Genomic DNA, 26,924 nt, shown 5'->3' with positions numbered 1-26,924 from the left:
CTCGTAGGCACAAGGTCCCAAGTTCCATCCCTGCTACCAAAAAAAAAAAAAAAGAAAGAAAAAGAAATGAACATATCCTTTGAGCCAGAAATTTCACTTTAAAAGACTGTCCATTACAAATAATTATAAATGGATCCACAGATAGCATGTACACTCATAAAGAAAACTGTATAAGATAAACTGGAAAAGAAAAAAGATATGTTTTAAAGCAGGGTATAAAATAGTACGCATGCTGAAAAACTCCATATATATATAATCTTTAGAATAAACAAAAATTCTATATGATTTTACATATATATATAAATAAATGTATACATTCTTCAGTAAAAGAACAGTAGCTTGAAGTTTTTTCAACAGATAGTGTTACTCTCATATGGGGGACCCTAGCGGATGTTATATAGTGCAGAAAGTCTACTATACTGCCGGCCCTTAGAGAAGAAAGTGAAATGCATATTCAGCAATCTTAGTGACCAAGGTTGCCCAAGAAGCAGTTTGCGGTAATAATAAATATCCAGAAGCTAATGGAAACCACTTGGAGCACTTCTTATATTTATAGAGGCCAAAGATAACTTGCATTAATCTCATGATGTCTCAATAAATGTGGTATTAAATATTTGTACCAGTTTTTCATTTCTTGAAGTGTGTCTGCATTATAGAAAAAAAGGGTCAATTGATACATCAACTATTTTTAAATTAATTTTATTTCTACACTATATATATATATATATATATATATATATATATATATATATATATGTGTGTGTGTGTGTGTCACATTCATCACAGGAAATTTGTACCTGTACATAATATATCTTGATTCTGCTTTTTTCCCCATTCCTCTCCCCTCCCTTCGACTCTTCTTCACCTGCTTATTTACAAAAGCTTTGTTTTCATTTTTTTCCTTCTATTCTTTTTTTCCTTTTCCCTTCCTTCCCTTCTCCCTCCTCACTCTTTTGGTACCCTTCCCATTTGAACATTTTCTATAACTTCCCAATATTGGTCATCCATTTTGATTCTTGTTTACCGTTTCAGTTACTCACACAAGAGAAACAATGCGACATTAAAATATGTGTATCCGATTTATTTCACTTAAAAGTATGGTCTCAAGGCGCATTCATTTACCTAGAAATGTCTCAAGTTTATCCTTCATGGCAGAGTACTACTCAGTTGTGTATAAAAACTATATCTTTTTATCCATTCATCCATTGATGGGCATTTGGACTATTTCCAAGATTTAGCTATTACAAATGGTGCTAATATAAACATGGGTGTGTATATATCACTGTGGTATATTTTTAATTCTTTTGGGAAGATACCAAGAAGGGGAATAGCTGGGCCAAATGGGACCTCTAATCCTAGTTTTTTGAGGAGTCTCCACATTGACTTCCACAGTGGTTGTACCAGTCTACACTCCCACCAACAGTGGAGAAGGCTTCCTTTTTCCCCACATTTGTTGTTGGTTGATTTTTTGATAACAGCTATTCTTTCTGGAGTGAGATGGAATGTCAGTGTTGTTTTAATATACATTACTAAATGACTAGTGATGTTGAACATTTTTCATATAGTTATATGCTGTTTGTACTTCTTTATCTGAAAAGTATCTATTAACTTCAGATGCCCATTTTTGGATTGAGTCTCTAAATTTGAGGGGGTCTGGTTTTTTTGAGTTTTTTATACATTCTAGATATTAATCCTTTGTCTGAGGAATAGCTGGTAAAAGAAATTTTCCTATTCTGTGGGTTGTCTCTTCACTCTCTTGGTGGTTTCTGTTGTCATGCAAAAGCTTTTGAGTATAATGAGATCCCAGTTGGTGATTCTTTGTAGTATTTCCTGTTGGTTCTTTGAAAGATTAAATAAAATAGACAAACTCTTACCCAAGTTTATCAAAAAAGGAAAGAAAAGATTCATATTAATGTAATTAGGAATGAAAAGAGTGAAATCACCACAGATGTTGGAGAAATCCGGAGGATCAATACCTACTTCCAGAACCTGTACTCTAATAAGATGGAAAATTCAGAAGAAAGGGACAGATTTGTACATACATATGAACTACTAAAGCTGAATCAAGAAGATATAAAAATTCTAAATAATTCAATATCAGTCAATGAAATTGAAGAAGTAATTTGAAAACTACCAGCAAAGAAAGCCCTGGTCCTGATGGACTCACTGCTGGATTCTATAACAAATTTAGAGATTTAAAGCCACTACTCCTCAAACTCTTTAAATGAAATTCAAAAGGAAGCAGTACTCCCAAAATCATTCCTGGAAGCAAGCATTACCCTGATACCAAAATCAGAGAAGGATGCAACCAAAATAGATAGCTAAAGGCCAATCTCTTTAATAAATATAGACACTAAAATCCTCAATAAGATACTGGCAAACAGAATGCAGCAAATCATCAGGAAGATTATACACCATGGCCAGATAAGATTCATCCCAGGGATGAAGGTATGGTTCAACATACAAAAATCACTAAATGTAATACACCATATCAACAGAATCAAGGACAAAACCCACATGATCATGTCAACAGATGCAGAAAAAGAATTTTACAAAGTCCAACACCCATTTATGATAAAAATCCTACAGAAAATTGGATAGAATATCTTTATCTCAATCTGATAAAAGCCACTTATGACAAACCAACAGCCAACATTACATTAAATGGTGATTACACTAAAATGGTCAAAAATTGAAAGGTTTCACTCTAAAATCAGGATCAAGGGGCAGAGAAGCTGAGCCGGTCCCAGCACCTGGAAGGAAGCTCCCCCGCCGCCATCCCAAGCTCCTAGGGCAGAGAAGGTGAGCTGGGCGGGGGCCAGAAGCACACACCCCCACACGTGGAAATGAGAAGACACATAAACAAGCCTCAAAAACAGACTTCTGGATCACCTACAGCAACCCCAAAGGGAAACGAGATGGAACAATTTGATACTCAATCACCTGGACTCTCTGAACTGGCAAAAAAAGAGGATCTGGGAAAAATGAAATCAGAAATAATTACTCAGATAACAGCAAAGATTTTGCTCATGGTGCAAGACATGATTAATAAATCTAGAGAGGACACAGATAAAAAAATAGAGGATCTGAGGAACATGATGGAATCCCAACAGAGGAAACAAATGGATCCATAAAACAGATGCAAATAGATTTCCAGGAGATGATAAACTCCATTGAAAGTCTGCGCAGCAGAATGAACCAACGTGAGGACACAATTTAAGATATAGAAGAAAAGATTGCAATTAGTGACCAGGAAAAGAAAAATTCCTTTAAAATAGTAAAGGAACATGAGAAATCAATCCAGCAGCTGCTAGATGATGCAAAGAAGAATAACATAAGACTGATTGGAGTCAATGAAGAAAGAGGAGACAGTACAGATGACATAAAAAAACTGTTCACAGAAGTGATGGCAGAAAACTTCCCAAGGAGGGGAAAAGCACTTGACATACAGATAAGTGAAGCATATAGGACTCCAGCTAGCCTTGATCAAAATATATCTACACATAGGCATATAATAGTTAGGATTCCAGAAATCCAACAGAAGAACAAAATTCTAGCAGCAGTGAGAGAAAAAAAACGAATCATATACAAAGGAAAGCCCATCAGAATCACAGCAGACTTCTCAATGCAAACCCTCAAGGCAAGAAGAGCTTGGAGTGACATATTTCAAGCCCTAAAGGAAAACAGCCTCCAACCCAGACTGATGTACCCTGCAAAGCTATCTTTCAAAATTGATGGAGAAATAAGATACTTTCATGACAAAGAGCACCTCAGGAACTTCATGAATACCAAACCAGCACTCCAAAAAATTTTAGACAATATCCTAGGAACACACAATGAGGATCACAACCCCAGGAAACCCAGCAGAATGAATCCACTGGGGGTGACAAACTAAACGCAAAAGGGAGAATTCAACAAAAAGAAAAAGTCATGACAAGGCTTTTAAAACTTTTGACTTCATCTCCCTAATGAGTGTATAATTCAATCTTGTTATTGTACTGATTAGTATTTTTCTGATTCTAGAGTTACCCACCATTCCTTGTGCTGTACTGGCTATTTATTATCTTCTTATGTCTACTTTTAAATTGGGTTGTCTATTAATGAGCTGTAAGAGTTCTTTATATCTTCTGGTCATAGGTTATATGCATTGGAAATATGGTCTGTTTAAGGACTGCTTTTCATTTTAATGATGTCATTTAAAGTTCTAAATTTTGATGGAATCTCATTTATCAATTTTTTTCTTTTATACATCATGTCTTTTGTATACTAGGTAGTTCTTGCCTACACTGAATTCATAAACATTTTCCCTTATAATTTCTTCTTAAAGTTTTATACTTTTAGGCTTTCTTATTTAGGTTCATAGATCCTTTCAAGTTATTTTTATGTATGGAAATAAAGGGTTGAGGTTAATTTTTTTATATATGAATACCAGGTGTTCTAGTGCCATTTGCTGAAAACACTATCTCTTCCTCAGCTCTTGAATTGAGTTTATATTCTATAAAATGCTAATGTTAAATAATCTTTCAAAACTCAGTGGACCATATATGTGTGGTTCTATTTCTAGATTCTCTGTTTTATTCCAATGATCTATATGTCTTTCCTTACACCAACACTGCCTTGATTACTGTAGCTTTAGAAGAAGTCTTAAAATTAGGTACTAAACGTCTTCCAACAGTTTGTTTTTTTGTGTTTTTTTAAACTTTTCTAGGTCCTCTGTACTCCTACATAACTTTTAAATTTCAATATCCAATTTTTCATTTATAGCAAGTATACACAGACCTGAATTTTTACATGTACCTTGTGTTTTCTAATCCTGCTAAATTCAAATACAGACTGAGGTCCTGAGTCACGTGGAAGACGCCGAATCACCCCACTGCAGACAGGCAGGTCTGCCCACACCCTACCGAGGTCCCCAGTCCCACGGAACACAAGCTGAATCAGCCCACTGCAGACAGGCTGGTCTTTGCACGCCCTGCCAAGGTCCTGAGTCATGCGGAAGACGCCGAATCACCCCACTGCAGACAGGCAGCCACCTGATTCCACATTACCAAGGCGCAGAGGACACCAGACCACCAGACCAAGGTACTGAGTCCCACTGTTCCCAGCCCAGAGGTAGGGGCTTCTGAGCCATTGTCCCACTGGCCCTGGTCCAGAGGAAGGGGCTTCCCAGTCACCATCCCTCCCGCTGCTCCCAGTCCAGAGGAAAGGGCTTTTGGGCCACCTTCTGTCCCTCTGCTCCTGGCCCAGAGGAAGGGGCTTCCGGGCCACCATGCCTCCCACCTCTCCCGGCCCAGAGGTACGGGCTTCTGAGCCACCATCCCACTGCTCCTGGTCCAGAGGAAGGGGTTTCCCAGCCACCATCCCTCCGGCTGCTCCCAGCCCACAGGAAAGGTCTTTTGGGTCACCATCCCTACCGCTGCTCCCGGCCCCTGTCCCACCTCACCCAGCTCAGAGGAGGTAATCCATGAAGGCGATAACAGCCCCCCCACCCCAGTCGAAATGAGAAAACACATAAATAAGTCTCAAAACCAGACTTCCAGATCACCTACAGCAACCCCAAAGGGAAATGAGATGGAACACTCTGATACTCAACCACCTGGACCCACTGAACTGGCAACAAAAGGGGATCTGGAAAAAATGAAATCTCTGATAACAGGAGAAATTGTGTACTTAGTGCAAGACATGATTAATAAATCTAGAGAGGAGCTGAGGAACATGATGGAATCCCAACATAAGAAACAAATGGAATCCATAAAACAGATGCAAATAGATTTCCAGGACATGAAAAACTCCATTGAAAGTCTACACAGCAGAATGAGCCAGTGTGAGGACAGAATTTCAGATATAGAAGATAAGATTGCAATTAGTGACCAGGAAAAGAAAAATTGCTTCAAAATTATAAGGGAACATGAGAAATCAATCCAGCAGCTGCTAGATGATGCAAAAAAAGAATAACATAAGACTGATCAGGCTCAATGAAGAAACAGGAGAGAGTGCAGATGACATAAAAAAAAGTGATCACAGAAATAATGGGAAGAAAACTTCCCAAGCAGGGGAAAAGAGCTTGACCTACAGATAAGCGAGGCATATAGGACTCCAAATAGCCTTGATCAAAAAAAATCTACACATAGGCATATAATTGTTAAGATTTCAGAAACTCAACAGAAGAACAAAGTTCTACAAGCAGTCAGAGAAAAGAAACAAATCACATACAAAGGAAAGCCCATCAGAATCCCAGCAGACTTCTCAACACAAACCATCAAGGCAAGAAGAGCTTGGAGTGACATAGTCCAAGCCCTAAAACAAAACAGCCTCCACCTCAGATTGATGTACCCTGCAAAACTATCTTTCAAAAATTGATGGAGAAATAAGATACTTTCATGATAAAGAGCACCTTAGGAACTTCGTGAATACCAAACAAGCACTCCAAAGAATTTTACACAATATCCTAGGAACAGACATTGAGGATCACAACCCCAGGAAGCAAAGCAGAATGAACCCATCTGACATGACAAGAAATTAAATGTAAAGGGGGAGAATCCAACAAAAAGAAAAAGTCATGGCAATGACAAGTCAATACGTTTCAGTTATAACCATCAATGTTAATGGTCTCGATTCACCAATCAAAATAAATAGACTGGCAGAGTGGGTCAAGAAGCAAAATCCAACAATATGCTGCATACAAGAAACACACTTCATTCAAAAGGAAACTCACAGACTGAAAGTTAAAGGGTGGAAAACAATACTCCATGTGACACGAACCACAAAAAAAGCAGGAGTAGCTATCCTCTTGGCAGATCAAGGAGATTTCAAACCAACACTAATTACGAGAGATGAAGAAGGACACTACATCCTTGTAAAGGGAAGAATCCAAGAGGAAGAGATGACAATCATAAATATCTATGCACCAAACACTAGTGCACCCAACTATATAAAACATATTCTAACAGACGTGAAAAGTCATATATGCACTAATACAATCATAGTGGGGGACCTCAACACCCCACTGTCACAAATAGATAGATCAACTAGACAAAAAATAAGGAATGAAATACTAGAACTCAATCGAACTCTTGAACAAATGAACTTAACAGATGTTTACAGAGTCTTCCACCCCACAAAATCACAACACACATTCTTCTCAGCTGCACGTGGGTCATTCCAAAATAGACCACATACTCACACATAGAACATGTTTAAGTAAGTGCAAAGGAATTGAAGTTATCCCCTGTATATTATCAGACCATAGTGCGATGAAATTGGAGATCCATAGCAAAAGAAACTCAAAAAATTTCATAAGCACGTGGAAATTGAACAACACACTTCTGAATAACCAATGGGTCACAGAGGAAATTAGAGAAGAAATCAGACAGTTCTTTCAGTTAAATGACAATGACAGTACAACATATCAGAATCTATGGGACACAATGAAAGCAGTCTTACGAGGGAAATTCATAGCAGTGAATACGCATATTAGGAAAACAGAACGATCCCAATTAAACAACCTGATGCTGAACCTCAAGGTTCTAGAAAAAGAAGAGCAAGACAACCCCAAAGCTCATACAAGGGAGGAAATTATAGAGATCAGAGGAGAAATCAATGCAATGGAGACTAAGAGAACAACACAAAAAATCAGTGAAGCCAACAGTTGGTTCTTTGAAAGAATCAACAAAATTGACAAACCTTTAGCATTCTTATCAGAAAAAGGAAAGAAAAGGCCCAAATCCATGCAATTAGGAATGAAAAGGGTGAAATGACAACAGACCTAGCAGAAATCCAGATGATCATCAATACCTACTTCCAGAACCTATACACCAATAAGATGGACAACACAGAAGAAATGGACAGACTCCTAGATACATATGAATTACCAAAGTTGAATGAAGAAGACCTAAAAATTCTGAACAACCCAATATCAACCAATGAAATTGAAAATGTAATTAAAAACTTATCATCTAAGAAAATCCCGGGCCCTGATGGCTTCACTGCTGAATTCTACAAGACATTTAGAGAGGAACTGCTGCCACTACTGTTTAAACTCTTCAATGAAACTGAAAGGGAAGCAATACTCCCAAATTCATTCCTGGAAGCAAGCATCACCTTGATCCCCAAAGCAGAGAAAGACCCAACTGAAAAAGAGAACTATAGGCCAATCTCACTAATGAACATAGATGCAAAAATCCTTAATAAGATACTGGCAAACAGAATGAAGAAGATCATCAAGAAGATCATACACCCTGATCAAGTGGGATTCATCCCAGGGATGCAGAGATGGTTCAACATACACAAATCAATCAATGTAATACACTATATCAATAGAGCCAAGGACAAAAACCATATGATTATCTCCATAGATGCAGAAAAAGCATTTGACAAAATCCAACATGCATTTATGATAAAAACCCTACAAAAAATTGGAATAGATGTTCTCTACCTCAAAATGATAGAAGCCATCTATGAAAAACCAACAGCCAATATCATACTAAATGGTCAAAAACTGAAATCCTTCACACTAAAAATCAGGAACAAGACAAGGATGTCCACTATCACCACTTTTGTTCAATATAGTTCTGGAAACATTAGCCACGGCAATTAGACAAGAGAAACAAATAAAAGGAATAAAGATAGGAAATGAAGAAGTCAAATTGTCATTATTTGCAGATGACATGATACTCTACACAGAAGACCCCAAGAACTCCACCAAAAGTCTCTTAGACTTAATAACCAAATTCAATCAAGTAGCTGGTTACAAGGTCAACACACAAAAATCAATAGCTTTCCTCTACACCAATGACAGACTCACTGAGGGAGAAATAGGGCAAATAATTCCTTTCACAATAGCATCCAAAAAACTGAAATACCTAGGAATCATCCTAACGAAAGAAATCAAAGACCTCTTTTCTGAAAACTATGGCACTCTGAAAAGAGAGATTGAAGATGATATCAGAAAATGGACAGACATCCCCTGCTCCTGGGTAGGAAGGATTAATAGAGTGAAAATGGCCATACTTCCAAAACTGCTATATAGACTTAATGCAATTCCATTTGAGATCCCAGCAGCATACTTCATAGACCTTGAAAAAAATATCCAAAAATTCATTTGGAGCAAGAATGGACCCAGAATAGCAAAAGCAATTCTAGGTAACAGAGACATGGCAGGGGGTATCACAATCCCCAACCTGCAACTATACTACAAAGCTCCTGTGATAAAAACAGCATGGTACTGGCAAAGAAACAGGCTTGAGGATCAGTGGAACAGATTAGAAGATGCGGAAACAACTCCAGACACACTCAGCCATCTCATCTTCGACAAAGGAGCCAAACACCCTCACTGGATGAAAGATAGCCTCTTTAATAAATGCTGCTGGAAAAACTGGGCTTCAACTTGCCAAAGATTAAAACTAGACCTGTATCTCTCACCATGCACTAAACTAAAATCAAAATGGATTAAAGATCTAAATATTAAAATAGAAACTCTGAACCAGTTGGAACAGAGGTTAGGTAGAACCCTTGAAGACATTGGTGTAGGAAAAGATTTTATGAACAAAACCTCAGTTGCCTGTGAACTAGCACAAACAATCAACAAATGGGATCTCTTCTTATTAAAAAAGCTTCTGCACAGCAAGAGAAACCACCAGCAGTGTGAAGAGACAATCCACAATGTGGGAAAAAATCTTCACCTGCTCTTCCTCAGACAAAGGTCTACTATCACGAATCTATAAAGAACTTAAAAAGATCAGACCTCCCAAATTTAAAGACCCAATCCAAAAATGGGCATGTGAAATGAACAGACATTTCTCAGTCAAAGAAGTAGAAATAGCAAATAAATACATGAAAAAATGTTCAATGTCACTGGTCATTCGAGAGATGCAAATGAAAACAATGCTGAGATTCCACTTCACTCCAGAAAGAATGGCTGCTATCATGAAATCAACCAATAACAAATGCTGGCAGGGCTGTGGGGAAAGAGGAACCCTGCTCCACTGCTGGTGGGAGTGTAGACTGGTGCAAGCACTGTGGAAATCAGTATGGAGATACCTCAAAGAACTAGGACTGGAAATTCCATTTGACCCCGCTATTCCACTGCTGGGGATCTTCCCCAAAGAATTAAAAGAATCATACCACAGTGATATATGTGCACCCATGTTCATAGCAGCGCAGTTTGTAATAGCTAAAACTTGGAAACAGCCCAAATGCCCATCCACTGGAGACTGGATAAAGAAAATGTGGTTTTTTGTATAAAATGGAGTACTACTCAGCCATAAAAAATGAGAAATTAGAGACATTTATAGCTAAGTGGATGCACATTGAGGCGATACTCTTAAGTGGAATAAATAGGACACCGATGTGGAAATACCCAATAGTTTCTCTGGTGTGAGAAACTGAAAGTGTAAATAAGGACTAAATGTATAATAGGTCATGCGAAATAGGACGAAAAGGGGCAAAGGGGAAGGAAGTGGGAGGGCTAAGGGGAAGGATAGAAGGGAATGGGATTAATATGAGAAAATGGAAAAATAGGAACAAAATCTTTGTAAATAGGGAGGGCTGGAGGGGTTGAAGGGAGGGCTGGGCAAGAATGAAAAACAAGAACCAAGAGAGACTATGTAAAGGTGCAAATTTCCAATGATGAATGTCATTATATTGTATACCTAAAATGTACCAATGATTAGAATGAATAATCGATAATGTAAAATAGGAAGAAAAGGTCCAAAGGGGTAGGGGTAGTGGGAGGGGCAGGAGAAAGGAAAGAAGGGAAAGGAAATAATGATGAGAAATGGAAAAAATGGAAATAAAGTCTTTGTAAAATAGGGAAGGGTGGAGGGCGTGAAGGGAGGGCTAGGAATGGGGAAAAAATAAGAACCAAGATGCATTATATAAAGGTACAATTCCCAATGAGAAATGTAATTGTGTTGTATACCTACAATGTTCCAATAAAAGAATTTAATACAAAAAAATAAAATAAAATAAAAATAAATTCAAATACAAGTTCTAGGGGCTCCTAGAGATTTCTTAGTATTTTCTCTGTAGATGATCATTTCATCTACATATAAATATTTTGCTTCTATCTTGCCAATCCTATCCTAATTGTGTCATTTTATTGCCAGACTCTTTTGGTGGGGCCTACGTTTCAAAGTTTAATGGACCGATAAAGAGTAAGCATATCTGCCCTTGTTCCCCACCTTAAGGAGAAAGCATTGTATCTTCTCCATTTATGTAAGGCATTCTCGCTGGAAGTATGGAGTACATGTCTTTAATCTGTTGAGAAAGTTCTGTTCTACTTTTAGTCTCCTGATAACTTTTACCATGAACAGCTGTGGAATTTAGTTCAACACTTTTTCTCCAACTAGTGACAGGATCATGTGGCTTTTTCCTTTCCTCTGTTAAAATGATGAGTTTTGGGAGTGGATCTTCCAATGCTGAACCAATACTGCCATCCTTATAACAAAACCACTTTCTACATACTGCCAGATCTGACTTCTAATTGTTTTGTTAAACAAATTTCTATCTATGTTCATACTTTTTTCTTCTGTTGTCTTTGTCTAGTTTTAGGATTGGTGCAATGTTGAGTTCCTAAAATGAGGGGAGAAGTGTTCCTTCTTTTTTCTGCTTTAATTGTTTGATATGGTTTATCAGTTGAAATGTATATGAGCCTGCTGTTGTCATATAGGTAGGTTTTCAAGCTAGGAATGTACTTTCTTTAATAGGTGCTATTCGGGTTTTATATTTCCTCCAGAGTTAGTTTCATTAATTTGTCTTCCAAGGTACTTCTAAGAAGTTGTCAAATTTATTTCAAAACAGATTTTTGAAATATGCTTTCTATATCCTTTTAAATTCTGTAAAATCTGTGGTAATGTCTCCTATAGCTTTATATTGTAATTTTAAAAATATATGGTTGATATTGTGTAACGGGAGGAAGGGGTCTAAAGGTGCAGAGGGGTGGGAGCAGTAGGGGAAAGGAAAAAAGGGAAAAGAAAAAATATGAGAAAAGGAAAAAAATGAAAACAGTCTTTGCAAGTAGGGAAGGATGGAGGGGGTGAAGGGAGGGCAGGGGAAGGGGAAAAAATAAGAATCAAGATATTCATGTAATGGTACAAGATCCCAATGATGAATGTAACTGTATTTTATACCGAAAATGTACCAATAAACTTAATGGGGGAAAAAATAAATAAATAAATAATAAAATCAGGATCATGACAAGGATGACTGCAATCACCACTCCTGTTCAATACACTTCTGGACACATTAGCCAGAGCAATTAGACAAGACAAAGAAATAAAAAGAATAAAGAGAGAAAATGAAATGAAGAAGTTAAATTATTGTTATTTTTGGATGGCATGATCCTCTGCATAGAAGACACCAAAAACTCCACCAAAAGACTCTTAGATTTAATAAGCAAATTCAGTAGCATAACTGGATATAAAGTCAACACTGAAAAATCAATAGCATTCCTGTACATGAATAACAAACTCACTGAAAGAGAAATTAGAGAAATAACATCTTTCAAAATAGCATCCAGAAAAATGTAATACTTAGGAATCAATCTAACTAAGGAAGTAAAAGACTTTTAGACTGAAAACTACACTACTCTGAAAAAGGAGATTAAAGAGGATATCAGACAATGGAAAGACATTCCTTGCTCTTGGGTTGGCACAACCAATATAGTGAAAATGGCCATACTTCCAAAACTATTATACAGATTTAACACAATCCCAATTAAAATACCAATAGGATACCTTGCAGAACTAGAGAAATCAATCCTATAATTCATTTGGAACCAGAAGAGAACTAGAAGAGCAAAAGTAATTCTGGGCAATAAAGGCAAGGCAGGGGGCATGACAATCCCTGACTTGAAATTATACTAAAAGTTACTGTTATAAAAACAAGCAGGATACTGGCAAAACAAAATGGATCCAAGAATTAATAGAACAGATTAGAAAATGCAGAAACATCTCCAAAAACACACATCCACCTTGTCTTTGACAAAGGGGCCAAACATCTGCACTTTAATAAATGGTGCTGGGAAAACTGGCTTTCCACATGCCAAAGATTAAACCTAGACCCATATCTCATCACCATGCACTAAACTAAAATCAAAATGGATAGAAGATCTAAATATTAAAACAGAAACACTAAATCTGCTGGAACAGAGTAGGTAAAACTCTTGACATAGGTGTAGGCAACGACTTTATGAAACTTTTGAGAGAGGTGCTATAAGTAGAATGAGAAAAGAAGGGCAAGAGAGAGATTTTCACTTTTGCTTTTTACATGTCCGTAGGTTTTAATTAATGTAGTTCTTAATAAAAGTGCACATTACTACATTACTGGTAAAATGTAAACATAACAGGAAAATTTACATTCATTTCAATAAACTTTACATTATTAAACTGAAATTAATATGTAGAAACTTCCCTTATCTCTCATACTAAGTTAGTCAACTGCACAATTAAACTATAACCTTTTGTATGCTATTAAAAGGAAATTACCTTTAAAATATAATTCAGTAAATTCTTATTTTAATGGGAATGTCCATGCAAGCCAAGAATCACACTTCTTTTTCTAATACTCCTTAGCTCTGTGGTCTGACTGCATGATTAAGGGAGTTAGTATATTTTTTCATGGAACTAAACAGTTGTTAGTAAATTCATGTTGAATGCAATGATTCAAAATAAGTTCTAAATTTGATTACCTGAGAAATGCCATAGAAGTTTTCAGTCTAATAGTGTAAAGGAATATGTTAAACTGAATTCAGACAACTTCCTCAGATGCTCAGTTAAAAACATGAGAAAAAGAAAAAAATGGAAACAAAGTCTTTGTAAATAGGGAAGGGTGGAGGGGGTGATGGGAGGGCAGGGGAATGGGGAAAAAAATAAGAACCAAGATACATCATGTAAAGGTACAAGATCCCAATGATGAATGTAACTGTATTGTATACCTAAAATGCACCAATAAACTTAATGGAAAAAAAAAAGAATACTGCTATACTTTCATTAACTGGTAAAGTTACTTTTTTTGTAAAACTATTCATATTAGTTAATAACAATGTTAGAAAAAATCCTCAAAACTCTGTCTCTAAAAATGGAAAAATAAAACCAGGCAAAAATATGTCTTTGGTTTACTGAAATATATTCAGAGATTAGGATAGAAGAAAAACCGAGTATCCAGAAAGGTTTTTTCTAATTTTTTTTTTACTTGATCCAAACCCTAAGACATATATTTCATAAGAGAAAGAACAAATCTCTTACCTAGAATAAGCCATTTCATTCCACAGTTTGTTTAATGAAGAATTAGGAATAAACACAGTATTAAATAAAAATCACAATTACTGAGGCATATAATTAGAGTGTGATTACCTTTGGGCCAGTAAGACCTGAAAGACCAATGCCTGAAATGCCAGGATCACCTTTGTCTCCTTTCTGTCCAGGTAATCCTGGGGAACCAGGTTGTCCAGGAACTCCAGGAGGTCCGGTCAGTCCTTCCACACCCTGAGGACCTGTTGAAATATTTTACAAAATATTCTTAGTCTTGGAATGTAGCTTAGCGATAGAACATTTGTCTAGCATCCTACCATGGTCAAGGCCCTAGGTTTGATCCTTGGCACTGTTGAAAAGCAAGAAAAATTCAAAGTATTCTGAGCTGGACATGGTGGTACATGCCTGTAATCCTAGCATTCTGAGAGGTTGAGCCAGAAAGATCACAAGTTTCAGCCCAGCTTGGGCAACTTAGCAATATAGTGAGGCCCTGACTCAAAATAAAAGATAAAGGGATGGGGCTAGACTTGTGCAAAGGCCCTAGGTTCAATACTTGGTATCACAAAAATAAATCTCTACTTGTGGCATATCTAAGACATATATGAACAAGCAAAAAGATTTTTAACAAATCACAGCAAACTGAGTTCTGAGCTTCACAGCCAGGAATATGTAAAAGCTGACTTTAAGGATGTTTAAATGGAAAGGATAGAGCTAGAGAACAGATACGTTTGAATTTCAACTTTTAAAGTTTTAAAATCTCTGTCCATTAGAACCGACTTCAAATATTTTTGTAATAAGAGTTCTACCCACGGATTACTTTAAATATTGTCTCAGTCTGTTTCTATCAACTCTCGTCTGTCTGTCTTTCTTTGTAGTGCTAGGGTTCAGACCTATGGCCTCATATATGCTAGGTGAGTGCTTTACTGCTGATCTACATTTCCAGGCTCCATTCTAGTCTTTATTCTAATAAAAAGGCCCTTAATGGTACTAATATTTAGGAGCTTTTCATCACTCACCTGGAAAACCCATATCACCTATGTTTCCTTTAAGTCCAGGAGGTCCTATAAGTCCTGGCTGGCCAGGGAAACCAGGATCACCCTTGGGACCTAGAAAAGTCACATTGGTACAATTAAAATCAGTAAGCACCAGCATAGAATTGGATGAATTAAATCTTAATATATGATTAAAGTTCACAGATATAATTCAGCATGAAATAAGCAAACGATACCTAAGAAATAATAATTATGATAATACAGGTCTCATAATACAACTTTATTAAAAAAAGAAAAAAATTTACCAGGATACATTCTATCTTCCCCTAAAACAATTCAAAACATTGGAGGTGCTATCTTTTGCATATGTATAACTATTCTTACTGTTAAGTCAGTTTATAAAGATTCAGAAATAGCATTTTCATGTACAGCCTGATTACATGAGACCAGGAAGAGCAAAGGTAGTAACCTGTCATGACACAATTCTAGTTACAATAGGCCAGAGAGAGATAAATGTTGACGTAAAGGTACTAGGCAGTTATGCCTGCCTGGTATGGCTACTCTGTTTGCACATTCTTCTTAGAGCATCGGTGCCTGAGTTCTGTGGTGTCGTGTAGATGTCCTTCAGGGACATTATCTTAAACATTTTGTCTTTCACAATGACTTCTAAACTGGGGAGGAGAATGCTGAAGATGTAAGGGAGGAACAATGAGAGAATTTCTCTTTCTGACTATATCAAAGCAATGTGGTATGTAAAAGCAAATAAATGAACTTCAGGGTTTTTAGAAGGATGAGATCAAGCTGTTCTTTATTTCCTTATGGGTCAAACTGAAGGCAAATGGCTTAAGCAGCAAATGTGGAATAATAAAATATAATTGTTCATTGTAAGGGTGGTTCATTTTATAACAGACTACACAGGGAGGTTGTGAGGTTTTTATCCCTAGAAATTTTAAAAATAGAATTGGCCACTATCTGTTATTACATGGATTAATAACTGACTTGTCTGTAGGAAAAAAAACTGGAAAAGGAAAAATTATTCAGACTCCTACCAGGTAATAGTCCTATATATGTATGTTGCAATGTATGTAATAAAACAAAGAAAGTAATTTGAATCATACTTCTGGGTACACCTTGATATCACAAAAAGAAGAAACTGAATAAATCAAAATACCTCAGAAATATTGTCTGTTGAAACTTTGGCCAAATGGCTAAACTTGGCTAAATGGTAACATTTCTGTCAAAGAGGAGTTCCATGTTTTAGTTGCTACCCAAGCATATTACCATGACCAAATTCAAAGCATCATCAAACATGAGAAGTATGCAATTACTTTTCCAGAGTTCAGAGTCAGCTATCCAAAAGCCACAAGTTGTTTATCTTTCCTACCTGGTAGTCCTGGTAATCCAGGTTCTCCACTCAGTCCAGGTTGCCCTGGGTCTCCAGGCAAACCCTGGTAGCCTTTTGGTCCTGAGATTCCAGGAATACCTTCCAAGGATGAGTAGGAGAGACAAGTCAGGCTATCATTAATCCATTAAATGAATCTGACAAAACAAGCTACCCAAGTATTGAACCATATGTGAAATAGAGGAATTTGATGATATTCTGATATAGTACAAACCATTAGTCTTGGATTCATACTAAAACATGCTACTTTTTATTTACCTGCCACCAAGAAATACAGAGCACTTAATGAAGTCACTTTCTTCTTTGGGCTTCAGTGTCATACAATGAAAAATTCCTAGGCTTTCCTTTAAATTCTATGACTTTCTTTAATAGAGCTACAGTACAGGCAAGTGTACTTTACTGCCCCTATTATGCACAAAGCATAGCTGAAAGAGAAAAGATGACTTATAAAGGGTAAGCCAGAGAAGACACCTCATTTTAGCCATAATAAAAAATTAACATCTTTTGTGACTGCGCAAAACTGCAATATTTCAAACTTTTTTGAGGAAAAATATAATCAAATCTTGTTCACTGGGAAACAAAACATCTGTGTACATAAACATACTCACATGTATACAACTGACAATATTAATAGAACATAAAGAGTTACAAATTTACTACAAGCTGCAAATAAGCAAAACTAGTAAAGTTCATTATTGTTTGAAAGACTATTTTATATAGTTTTGGTTGTAAGTTTTTTTAAAAAACTATTTTCTGGGGCCAGGGTTTTATCTCAGTGGCAAAGTGCCTGCCTTGCAAGTGCAAGGTCCTGAGTTCAATCCCTGGTACTGGAAAAAACTATTTTCTGTAAGTGCTCTATATGCTACTTTATGCTTATCTCTATTTTGATGCTTCATTCTGAACACATGACACTTCTATAGAAAGAAGATTTTTTTAAGTTAAAAAAATCCCATATACTTCTCATGCCTTATTTGCTTCTAATAAAACAACTACAATAACAAAGTTGTTCCCTGGACATAATTTCAGGACTTCCTCCAGTGCTGCTTGTGGCTACTCTTAGCCCAAGACATTTTCATTCTGCCAAAGTAGAATAACAGTGAACTGTTTAAAAGCCAAGTATTATATGGATATTAAAACACTGCAGTACAACAAGGTACCTATCATCCAAATCTGGTTTCAAGGGGGAAAAAATGAAAAAGAGTACCAAATTTCCTAAACAATGAAATCTGTTTTTCAAGTGATTGTGGGTATACATATTCTTTTCTCTCTACTTTATCATGTATTTCTTTCTGAATGGATTGAAGGTGATTGCCTAGGTTTGTTTTTAAAACCCCCTCAGCTCAAGATAGGTGAACTACAAAGAAAATAATCTAAAGATTATCAATGCAACAATACGAATCAAATGAAAATTAATACTCATTACCAAAATTTGATGCACCTAAGTATCTTTTGTTGATAAATCTGCATTACAAGGTAATTCTTATATTATTTAAAAATTAAACTTGAGAGCTGGGGTATACCTCAGTGGTAGTACATGTGCTAGCATGAATACTCTTATAGGTTCAATTTTCAGCAACAAAAGAGAAAACAAAAAAATTCAGACATACTGGAAAAAAAGTATTTACAAATACATGATTACATTCACTCACCTGGTAAGCCACGTTCTCCCTTTTCTCCTTTTGAGGCTAGGAGATTTGGATCCCTTGGTCCAGGAGGGCCTGGAAGGCCAGGTTCTCCCTTACCACCTTTTTCTCCTGCAGAGCCAGGAAGTCCTGGCTGACCCTGTAAGCCATCATTGCCTAAAATCAGCATATGTGGGGAAGACACAACAGATCAGATTTATCTCTCCACAATTACTATGTATAAAGATTATTTATATAATTGATAGTTGGATGGGCTAGTAGTCCCCCAAAACATATATGCAATTTAAGTTATTGTCTATGAATTACTTGAGTGCATACACATTTTAAAACTCAAATAACAATCTCTCTTCCTTCTGGAATTCTTTGACTGACCAAAAAACAAATAAAAAGTTTGTTTAGTCCTTATACATTTGAGGTAAGCATTTATGTTTTATGTTAGCCAAACTAGGTAGACCACCATATTGAAAATGTCATGTCACATAGAAACAAAATACTAAGTATTGCTTATTTTAAAGTAGTTAAATAAAAATATTCCATGTAATATAAAGCAATGTTTATTTTCTTTCTCTCTCTCTCTTACATATCAGTCAGCAAATTCCAAATATTACCTTTAAGACCAGGAGCACCATTCCTGCCAGGAATTCCTAAAGGTCCTGGTGCGCCTGGAGGTCCCATCATACCCATTTCACCTTTGGTGCCTTTGAAGAATATCAACAAATAACATTTGCCTCTTTTGACATTAGAAAGATAAAAAGTAAGTTTTAAGATGTCAGCTAGAAAATTATTGCAGAATCTTAACACCCACTATTGCAAATAACCAGAGATACAGATGCTCATTATGGCAACTAATCTCCAAAGATGGGTTCCAACGAAGAATACTTCCCAATATACACATCCTAGTGTAGCCTTCTCGCCTGGAATCTAGGCCAACTCTACTTTACCCTTGGCTAAATGACACTGTATAACTCTCAAGCTAGATCACAAGAAGTCTTGCAGCTTCTACCTGGGGATCCTGGAACACTCACTTTTAGCTTTTGAGATTCTTTCTCTTAGAAGCCAGCTGCCATGGAAGGATAAAAACTATCACAATACTATGATGGTGTGAGGAGCCCAAGCCATATGAAGAGGAATCATGGGAGAGGAGAGCCAAGAAACACCCCAGGGACAGAGAAATGCCATCTAACAAGTAGAACCTTCAAATCTAACAACCCTAGTTGGAATTATACGAGCTACAGATAAGTAATCCAGTAAAGCCATCCCTTGATTTCTGATGGTAGAATCTTGAGCAAAATAAAAATGTTGGTTTAAACCATTAAAGTTTGGGGTTCTTCACTATACAGTAATATTTAACCAAATTCGAACACAGGAAAAAGAATGCTGCAAACAGTGAAAGGAGTCTCCTGCAATCAAAGATATTTTAACAATCTTACTTAACAGTCAATTCAGAAAAGAACAATGTGAGAATAATTTAGTAGAGTCATATTAATATTAATTTCATGAATCAAAAGTGAGAGAAAATATTAAACAAATTACCTGGGAATCCAGGGGCACCTGCCTTTCCTGGGAGCCCTGGTGATCCTGGAGGTCCCACAGGGCCAAGTACTCCAGGGATCCCTGGACTGCCCCTCTCACCAGGAGGTCCTGGAACATCAAATCCAGGAAGTCCTGGATCCCCCTTCTCTCCTGGTATTCCATGTAAGCCTAGTTAATATATCATCAATATTAGTAACAAGTCAGTTTTAAAGGATGTATCTGGTAACATCTCAATCTGATAAAACTCACTTATGAAAAAATTATTGCCAACATAGTAAATGGGGGAAAAAAAAACCTAAAGCTTTCACTCTAAAATCAGGAATAAGATAAGAAGGTTCATTATCATGACTTGTTTTCAACACAGTACTAGAAACATTAGCCAGAGCAATTATGTAAGAAGAAATAAAAAGGCCATGTATAGGAAAGGAAGAAGTCAAACTACCATTATTTTCAGATAATGTGATCCTCTATATAGAAAAGCAAAACAATTCCACCAAAAGACTCCTAGAATTAAGAGCCTAATTCAGAAATGTAGCATGATACAAAGTCAATACACCAAAATCAATAGCGTTCCTTTACACCAATGATGAACTCACTGAGAAGGAATTTAGGAAAATAATACCATTCACAACAATAGTACGAAAAAATTAAGTTCTTAAGGATTAGCCTAACCAAGAAAGTGAAATACCTCCACAACAAAAACTACAGTATATACTCTGAAAAAGGAGATAGAAGAGCACATCAGAAATTGGAGAGATATTCAATGTTCCTGGATAGGCAGAACCAATATAGTCAAACTGGCCATACTTGAAAAACTGATACACAGATTTAACACATTCCTCACAGAACTAGAGAAAACAATCCTAAAATTCATATGGAAACAGAAAAGGCTCAGAATATCAAAAGCAATCCTGAATAACAACAGCAAAGCAGGAGGCATCACAATCATGGATTTCAAGTTACATTACAAACTTACAGTGATTAAAAACAGCATGGTACCGGCACAAATACAGAAATGTAGGTCAACAGAACAGAATAGAGAATGTAGAAACAACACCAGGCACATTCAACTAGCTGATCTTTGACAAAGGGGCCAGAAATATATGCTTGAGAAAAGACAACTTCTTTAATAAATAGTGCTGGGAAAACAGGTTATCCATGTGAACAAGAATGAATCTAGACCCATGCCTCACACTTCGTATTAAAATCAAATGAAAATATATCAAAGATCTAACTGTTAAAACAGAAACATCTACTGGATGATAAAATAGGCAAAATTCTTGAAGACATAGATGTAGGCAAGAACTTTTTGAACAGAGCCTCGATTGCATAAGAAATAGTACCAAGAATCAACAACAAAAGAGATCATATCAAATTAAAAAGCTTCTGCACAGCAAAGGAAACAATCAAGGAAATGAGAGTGAGAAAAATTTCTGCCAGCTATTGCTCAGACAGAGGGCTAACATCTTGATTATACAAAGAGCTCCAAAAAGTAGATCACCAAAAAAAAAAGACTCAATAAAAAAATGGGCAAACTAAAGAATAGACATTTCTCAAAAGAAGTACAAATGGCCAATAAATACACGAAAAAAATGTTCAACATCTCCGGCCATTAGAGAAATGCAAATTATAACAGCAGATTCCATCTTACTCCAGAAAGAATGGCTATCATAAAAAAAAATCAAATAATAACAAATGCTGGCAAAGCGGGAAGGGATGGGGGAACTCTTCTAGATTGTTGATGTGAATGTAAACTAGTACAACTGTGATGGAAATCAGTGCAGAGATTCCTCATCAAATTCAAACTAGAAATTCTATTCGACCCAGTTATTACCCTTCTAGGTATCTTCCTAAAAGAGCTAAAATCATATTACAGTGATACATGCATATTCATGTTTGTGGCAGCCCAATTCATAATAGTTAAGTCTTGAAAGCAGCCTATATGTTCATCAACGATGAATGGATAAAGAAAAAATGGTGTTTATATACAATGGAGTACTCTTCTGTCAGACAGAATGATACATTTGAGTCATCTGAAGGAAAATGGGTGTACTTTGAGACCATAATGTTAAGTAAAATAAATCAGACACACAAGATTAATTATCATATGGTTTCTCTTCTATGAGAAACCCCAAATACAATTAAAGAGCAAAATAAAAGATAACAGGAAAAAAAGGAGACAGATCTTTTTGAAATGGGAAGGAGACCAAGAGTCAGAGGGAGGGGTGAGGGAGGGAAAAGGAAGGGGATGAAAAAAGAATTGAGATGTGTTATGTACATGTACCAACTCCCCACAAGGAATGGAATCATTATGTACTGGAAACATGTACTAATAAAAAATACAAATTGAGAAAAGACATTTATCTAATTTATTTTCTAGTAAACAGGTGTTAGAACTTTGTGTATAAAAAATTCTAAGAATGTGTTAGAGATACTTTTGGTATACACACAAAATGACTGAAAAATCAAGCTTTAGGATTTTCAATCATATTTCTCTAAGACAGTGCTTGTCAAATTATTTCTGGTGAAACACCAATTTATCTTAGTTCCTATTTCTTTGTTTTTTGATAACATACATTAAAACTGTTAAAACAAATTAAAAAATCAAAGACTTACTATATTCAACAAATATGATTATGCTATCAAATTGCTATGAGTTTCTAAACTTATATGTTTATAAGTTGCTGTAAGTTTCTAAACTTCTCAATCTTTGTCTTCCTCCTATTGTAGACTGGTAATAGTTTGTGCTTCAACACTGGCTCTATGACCACACTTGGGCTGGCACCATTGTAATGAATTATGAATTAATATGCAATGATTAATATCTGAGTAAATCAATTGCATAGACCCTTTGATTATATTTTTTCTTTGTTTTACATGTTGTTTTAATAAAACATTTGCATTTGTTCTTGGTAACTTTTGTTTCTCAATATTTCAATCAGGATTTTATGGAAAAATATATTACAATGTAAGTTTCTGGAAAACTCACCTACTCCAAATAATAAGGTGGTTAAAAGTATGTTTATGGGGAAATAATTACATTAAAAACATTGTGGATGTTCTTATTGCAGTACCTTTCAGTTCTGCAACTTATGTTGGTGGTGTTCTTTTCTGCTATCTGGTGATAATGCCACAACTGAGTGGAAGCTTCTGGAGGCTGAGCCTCAGGATTTAATCTTACTGTTAAATATTCATAAGTGATTATTTTTATATAAAAACAAGATGAGGGATTTAAAAACCTGATTGATATCATATTTGAGCATGATCTTAAAATGATTAAATTCACTTTGAAAATTAGAGAATTCTGGGCTGGGGATTTAGCTCAGTGGTTCCATCGCCTGCCTCCCAAGCTAAGGACCCAAGTTCGATCCCCAGTACCAAAAAAAAAAAAAAAGAAAATTAGAGAATTCCACTTGTTGTCACAGTGGTAATGTTTCCAATGCTGTCATTTATTACTAAGGTTCTGTGAAAAGGGGCAAGAAATTTTATATTGATTTATTTGTGAAGTAGGGTGAGATACCTTATAATGAACACCATAATGGCTCTAAGTGGATTACTATCATTACATAGTTACACTCAAATAGATTTTTTAATAATTGAGTTTTAAATAGAAACAATTTGTTTCTTGAAAAGTTTCAAGAGCAACATATGAAATAAAGAAAAGACACCATAAATTGAATAATTCTGGAGAAATAGTGTTTGTTTTTTACATTTAAAGCTTTAAAATAAGGCGTTTGAAAAATAACTTCAGTAATTGGTAGACTTGAAGATCAAGAGGGAGAGAATTACAGTTTAGCAACAAATAGAGCCACCCAAGCAGAAGTACATTGCAAAAAGACTCATTAGGTTAGGAAACAAATCTCAACATGGAAAGATTAGAACAGAAAAACTCCACAAATAGAAGTTATTAGATATCAATTCACTATTATAATATAATACATTAGGAACAAAGTAAAGAAACAATCATTTTCTCCAATGTTCATACAACATATTCTATAAATGAAATGCATTTGCAAAAAAGACATAGTAAAATATTTATCACAGAAAATTATATTTTATATTCTTATTTCTCTCTGATCTTCATATTGCTTTCAATAATCATTTTGGAATTTAAGCTAATATGTATTAGATTAAAATAATTTTATTTTGTACTATAACAGGTTAAGTAAAGGGAAATAAATAATTATTACTGGATGACTATGAGTAAACAATTTACATATACATTATTATTATTAGTTAGTAGTAATAGATAATCTGGTGTCCTTTTCACAGCATACATCTTTTCCATGAATACTATCAGGGATAGGCATCCTTGAAAAATCCAGGATAAAGAAAGTCAATATAAAGTCAAATGTTCTTCCCAGCACGTGGGAGGCTGAGGCAAGAGGATCACTGAGAGTTTCAGGCCAGCCTGGGCTACAATAGTGAGTTCAAGGCCAGACTGAGTTACAGTAAGACCCTTTTTTTTTTTTTTTTTTTTTGGTACTGGGGATCGAACTCAGAACCTTGCACTAGCAAGATCCTTTCTCAAAAAAAAAAAGTTTAAAAATTCTACTGAATTGCTTTATTTAATAACAGTAATTATATGGATAGTCCTACAGAAGCTATATGGGGATATATAAATACTCTAAATTTACTGGCAACCAAATATAATTGCTACTGGAAAAAAGGGGAAAATTTTAGAAACATACTATCTGTGAGAATTTCACACACACACACACACACACACACACACACACACACACACACACACATGCTCAAACATGCCCATGCATGTGCACAAAATTTTGCTTTGCCCAAAGGTTTCATACCCCTCAAAAAGGTTATATATTTACAATGCATTCTCTCTAAACTTTGAAAATGACATGAATAATTTCTGGGGTTTTTTGTTTTTGTCTGTTTTGATTAATAGGAATGAAGAATTGTTTTGTTTTTTTAAATTTCTTTTAGCTGATTCAGTCACACACTTTTTCCTCAAACTGGGAAAGCATCACAACACATCCAGCTCAGGTTAGGGTATGATCTGTGGACATGGAATAGAATATGTTTAATTGATTGCTAAAAAGATTCATTAGATCCTTAACATTCTAACAAATGGCCAAACAAAAACAATAAGAATCAAACCCCTCTATATTTTCCTGTATTAGTAGGTCATGGAATGAAAAGCATTTTGCTTCTAGTCCCTTGACAATGTTCCTTTTGTTTTCCTGCTGTTGAGTGAGGAATTGATATTCAATAGGACCTTAATTTTAAAACGTGTTAAACTGTATAAACTGTGTTGGAAAAGAGAAAGGCAAATAATAGAACCTTAAAAAAATAATAGAAAACTAGATTCAAAAGAAAAAACAGAAAAGCACAATGCAAACATTTTGCCCTAGAGACATACCAATATAGAACACTTTGCATTAAATTTTCTAGTAAAAACTGAAACACGAGTATACATAAAAGCTTATTAAAAACTGAATTTAATATATCAGCCAAGCATTATAACTCAGGTTTATCAAGATATTAGTAATAGTCTTCCTGATTAACCTATTATTGAGATATACAAACAAGAATAACAGTATTTTCTTCCCCGTTAGGATTGCTTTCATTGAGTCTCACAGGTTTTCCTATGTTCTCTTTGCACTGTCATTTGATTATACAAACTTTCTAATTTCTCCTCAAATTTCTTCTGTGATTCATTGATTATTCAATAATGTATTGTTTAATCTCCATGTGTTTGCATACTTTTTTTGGTTTCTTTGAATGATGATTTCTATTTTCATTCCTCTATGACCAGATAGTATGCAGGGGATTATTTCAATTTTTTGTATTTATTTAAGCATGCTTTGTAGCCTAAGATATGATCTGTTTTGGAAACAGTTCTGAGTGCTGCTGAAAAAAATGTGTATTCTGTTGTTGTTGGATGAAACATTCTGTATGTCTATTTTAATTTGTTTGTTCAATGATATGGTTTAACTCCAATATTTCATGTTGATTTTTTGTTTAGTAGACCTGTCTGTTTGTGAGAATAGGGTACTGAAGTTCAGCACAATGACTGTATAGGTGTCCATCTGTCCTTTTATGTCCATGATATTTATTTTAATGTTGTTTAGTATGCCAAAATTTGATGCATAAATCATTATCTCTTCCAGTGAATTGTTCTTTCATAGTATGTAATGTCCATATTTATCTCTTTTGATCAGTTTTGGCTTGAGTTTTCTTGTGTCTGAAAATAAGATAGCTTTTCCAATTACATGGAGTATCATTTTCTATTCTTTCACTTTTAGCCTATGAACTTCCTTTTGGATGAGGTGTGTCTCCTACAGGCAATAATATATGGTTTTGTTTACTTACTCTCTTACTTAGATACATGGTTTCCTGTAGGCTCTTTGGTGCAGTATACTCAACAAGATATTGGCAAACAGAATGCAACAAATCATAAAAAGATCACATATCATGACCAAATTGGCTTAATCTCAGAGTTGCAAAGATGATTTAACATAAACAAATCAATAGATGTAATACACCACATAAACAGAAGACAAAAATCACATTATCACCAACAGATGCAGAAAAATAATTTGACAAAATTTAATCCACTCATGATAAAAATTCAGATGAAAATTGGTGTAAAAGACCTTATTTCAAAATGATAAAAAACATTTATCACAAACCCACTGCTAACAACACACCAAACGAGGAAAAACAAAGCATTTCCTCCAAAATGAGGTATAAGAGAAGAGAGTCCACTCTCACGTCTCCTGTACAATATAGTTCTCCAAACTTTAACCAGAATAATCAGGCAAGAGAAAGAAATAAAAGGGATTTGTAGAGGAAAGGAAGAAGTCACTCTCCTTAGTCATACATGGTATGATCCTTTATGTAGAAGACCCAAAAAGGCCCACCAAAAGACTCCTAGAACTAATAAATTCAGCAAAATATCAGGAGATAAAATCAGTACACAATAATGAATATTGATTTTGCATACCAGCAATGAATACATTGGCAAATAAATCAGGAAAACACTCCCTTTCACAATAGCTTCAAAAATAAATTGGAATGAACCTAACCAAGCAAGTGAAAGGCCTTTATAATGAAAATTATAGTGCTCTGAAAAAAG

At 35.5% G+C, this 26,924-nt stretch overlaps 1 protein-coding gene across 3 annotated transcripts in view; it reads right to left on the bottom strand.

Annotated features, from left to right (window-relative positions):
- The window catches only part of Col4a5 (collagen type IV alpha 5 chain), a 375,874-nt gene that overhangs the window by 53,377 nt on the left and 295,573 nt on the right, over nt 1-26,924 (bottom strand). For all 3 annotated transcript variants that reach the window (XM_087196749.1, XM_087196750.1, XM_087196751.1), the window contains 6 exons: nt 19,820-19,987; nt 18,895-18,984; nt 18,293-18,442; nt 16,626-16,724; nt 15,266-15,355; nt 14,352-14,491 (listed from right to left, as the gene is read on the bottom strand). In XM_087196749.1, the coding sequence (XP_087052875.1) occupies nt 14,352-14,491; nt 15,266-15,355; nt 16,626-16,724; nt 18,293-18,442; nt 18,895-18,984; nt 19,820-19,987 (737 nt within the window). The remainder of the gene's footprint in view (nt 1-14,351; nt 14,492-15,265; nt 15,356-16,625; nt 16,725-18,292; nt 18,443-18,894; nt 18,985-19,819; nt 19,988-26,924) is intronic.

Source organism: Heterocephalus glaber, unplaced genomic scaffold (assembly GCF_053883595.1).
Source record: "Heterocephalus glaber isolate CG9 unplaced genomic scaffold, H.glaber_assembly_v1.0 deba00001613, whole genome shotgun sequence".
Lineage (NCBI taxonomy): Eukaryota > Metazoa > Chordata > Mammalia > Rodentia > Bathyergidae > Heterocephalus > Heterocephalus glaber.
This window is presented reverse-complemented; position numbering and strand designations above follow the sequence as displayed.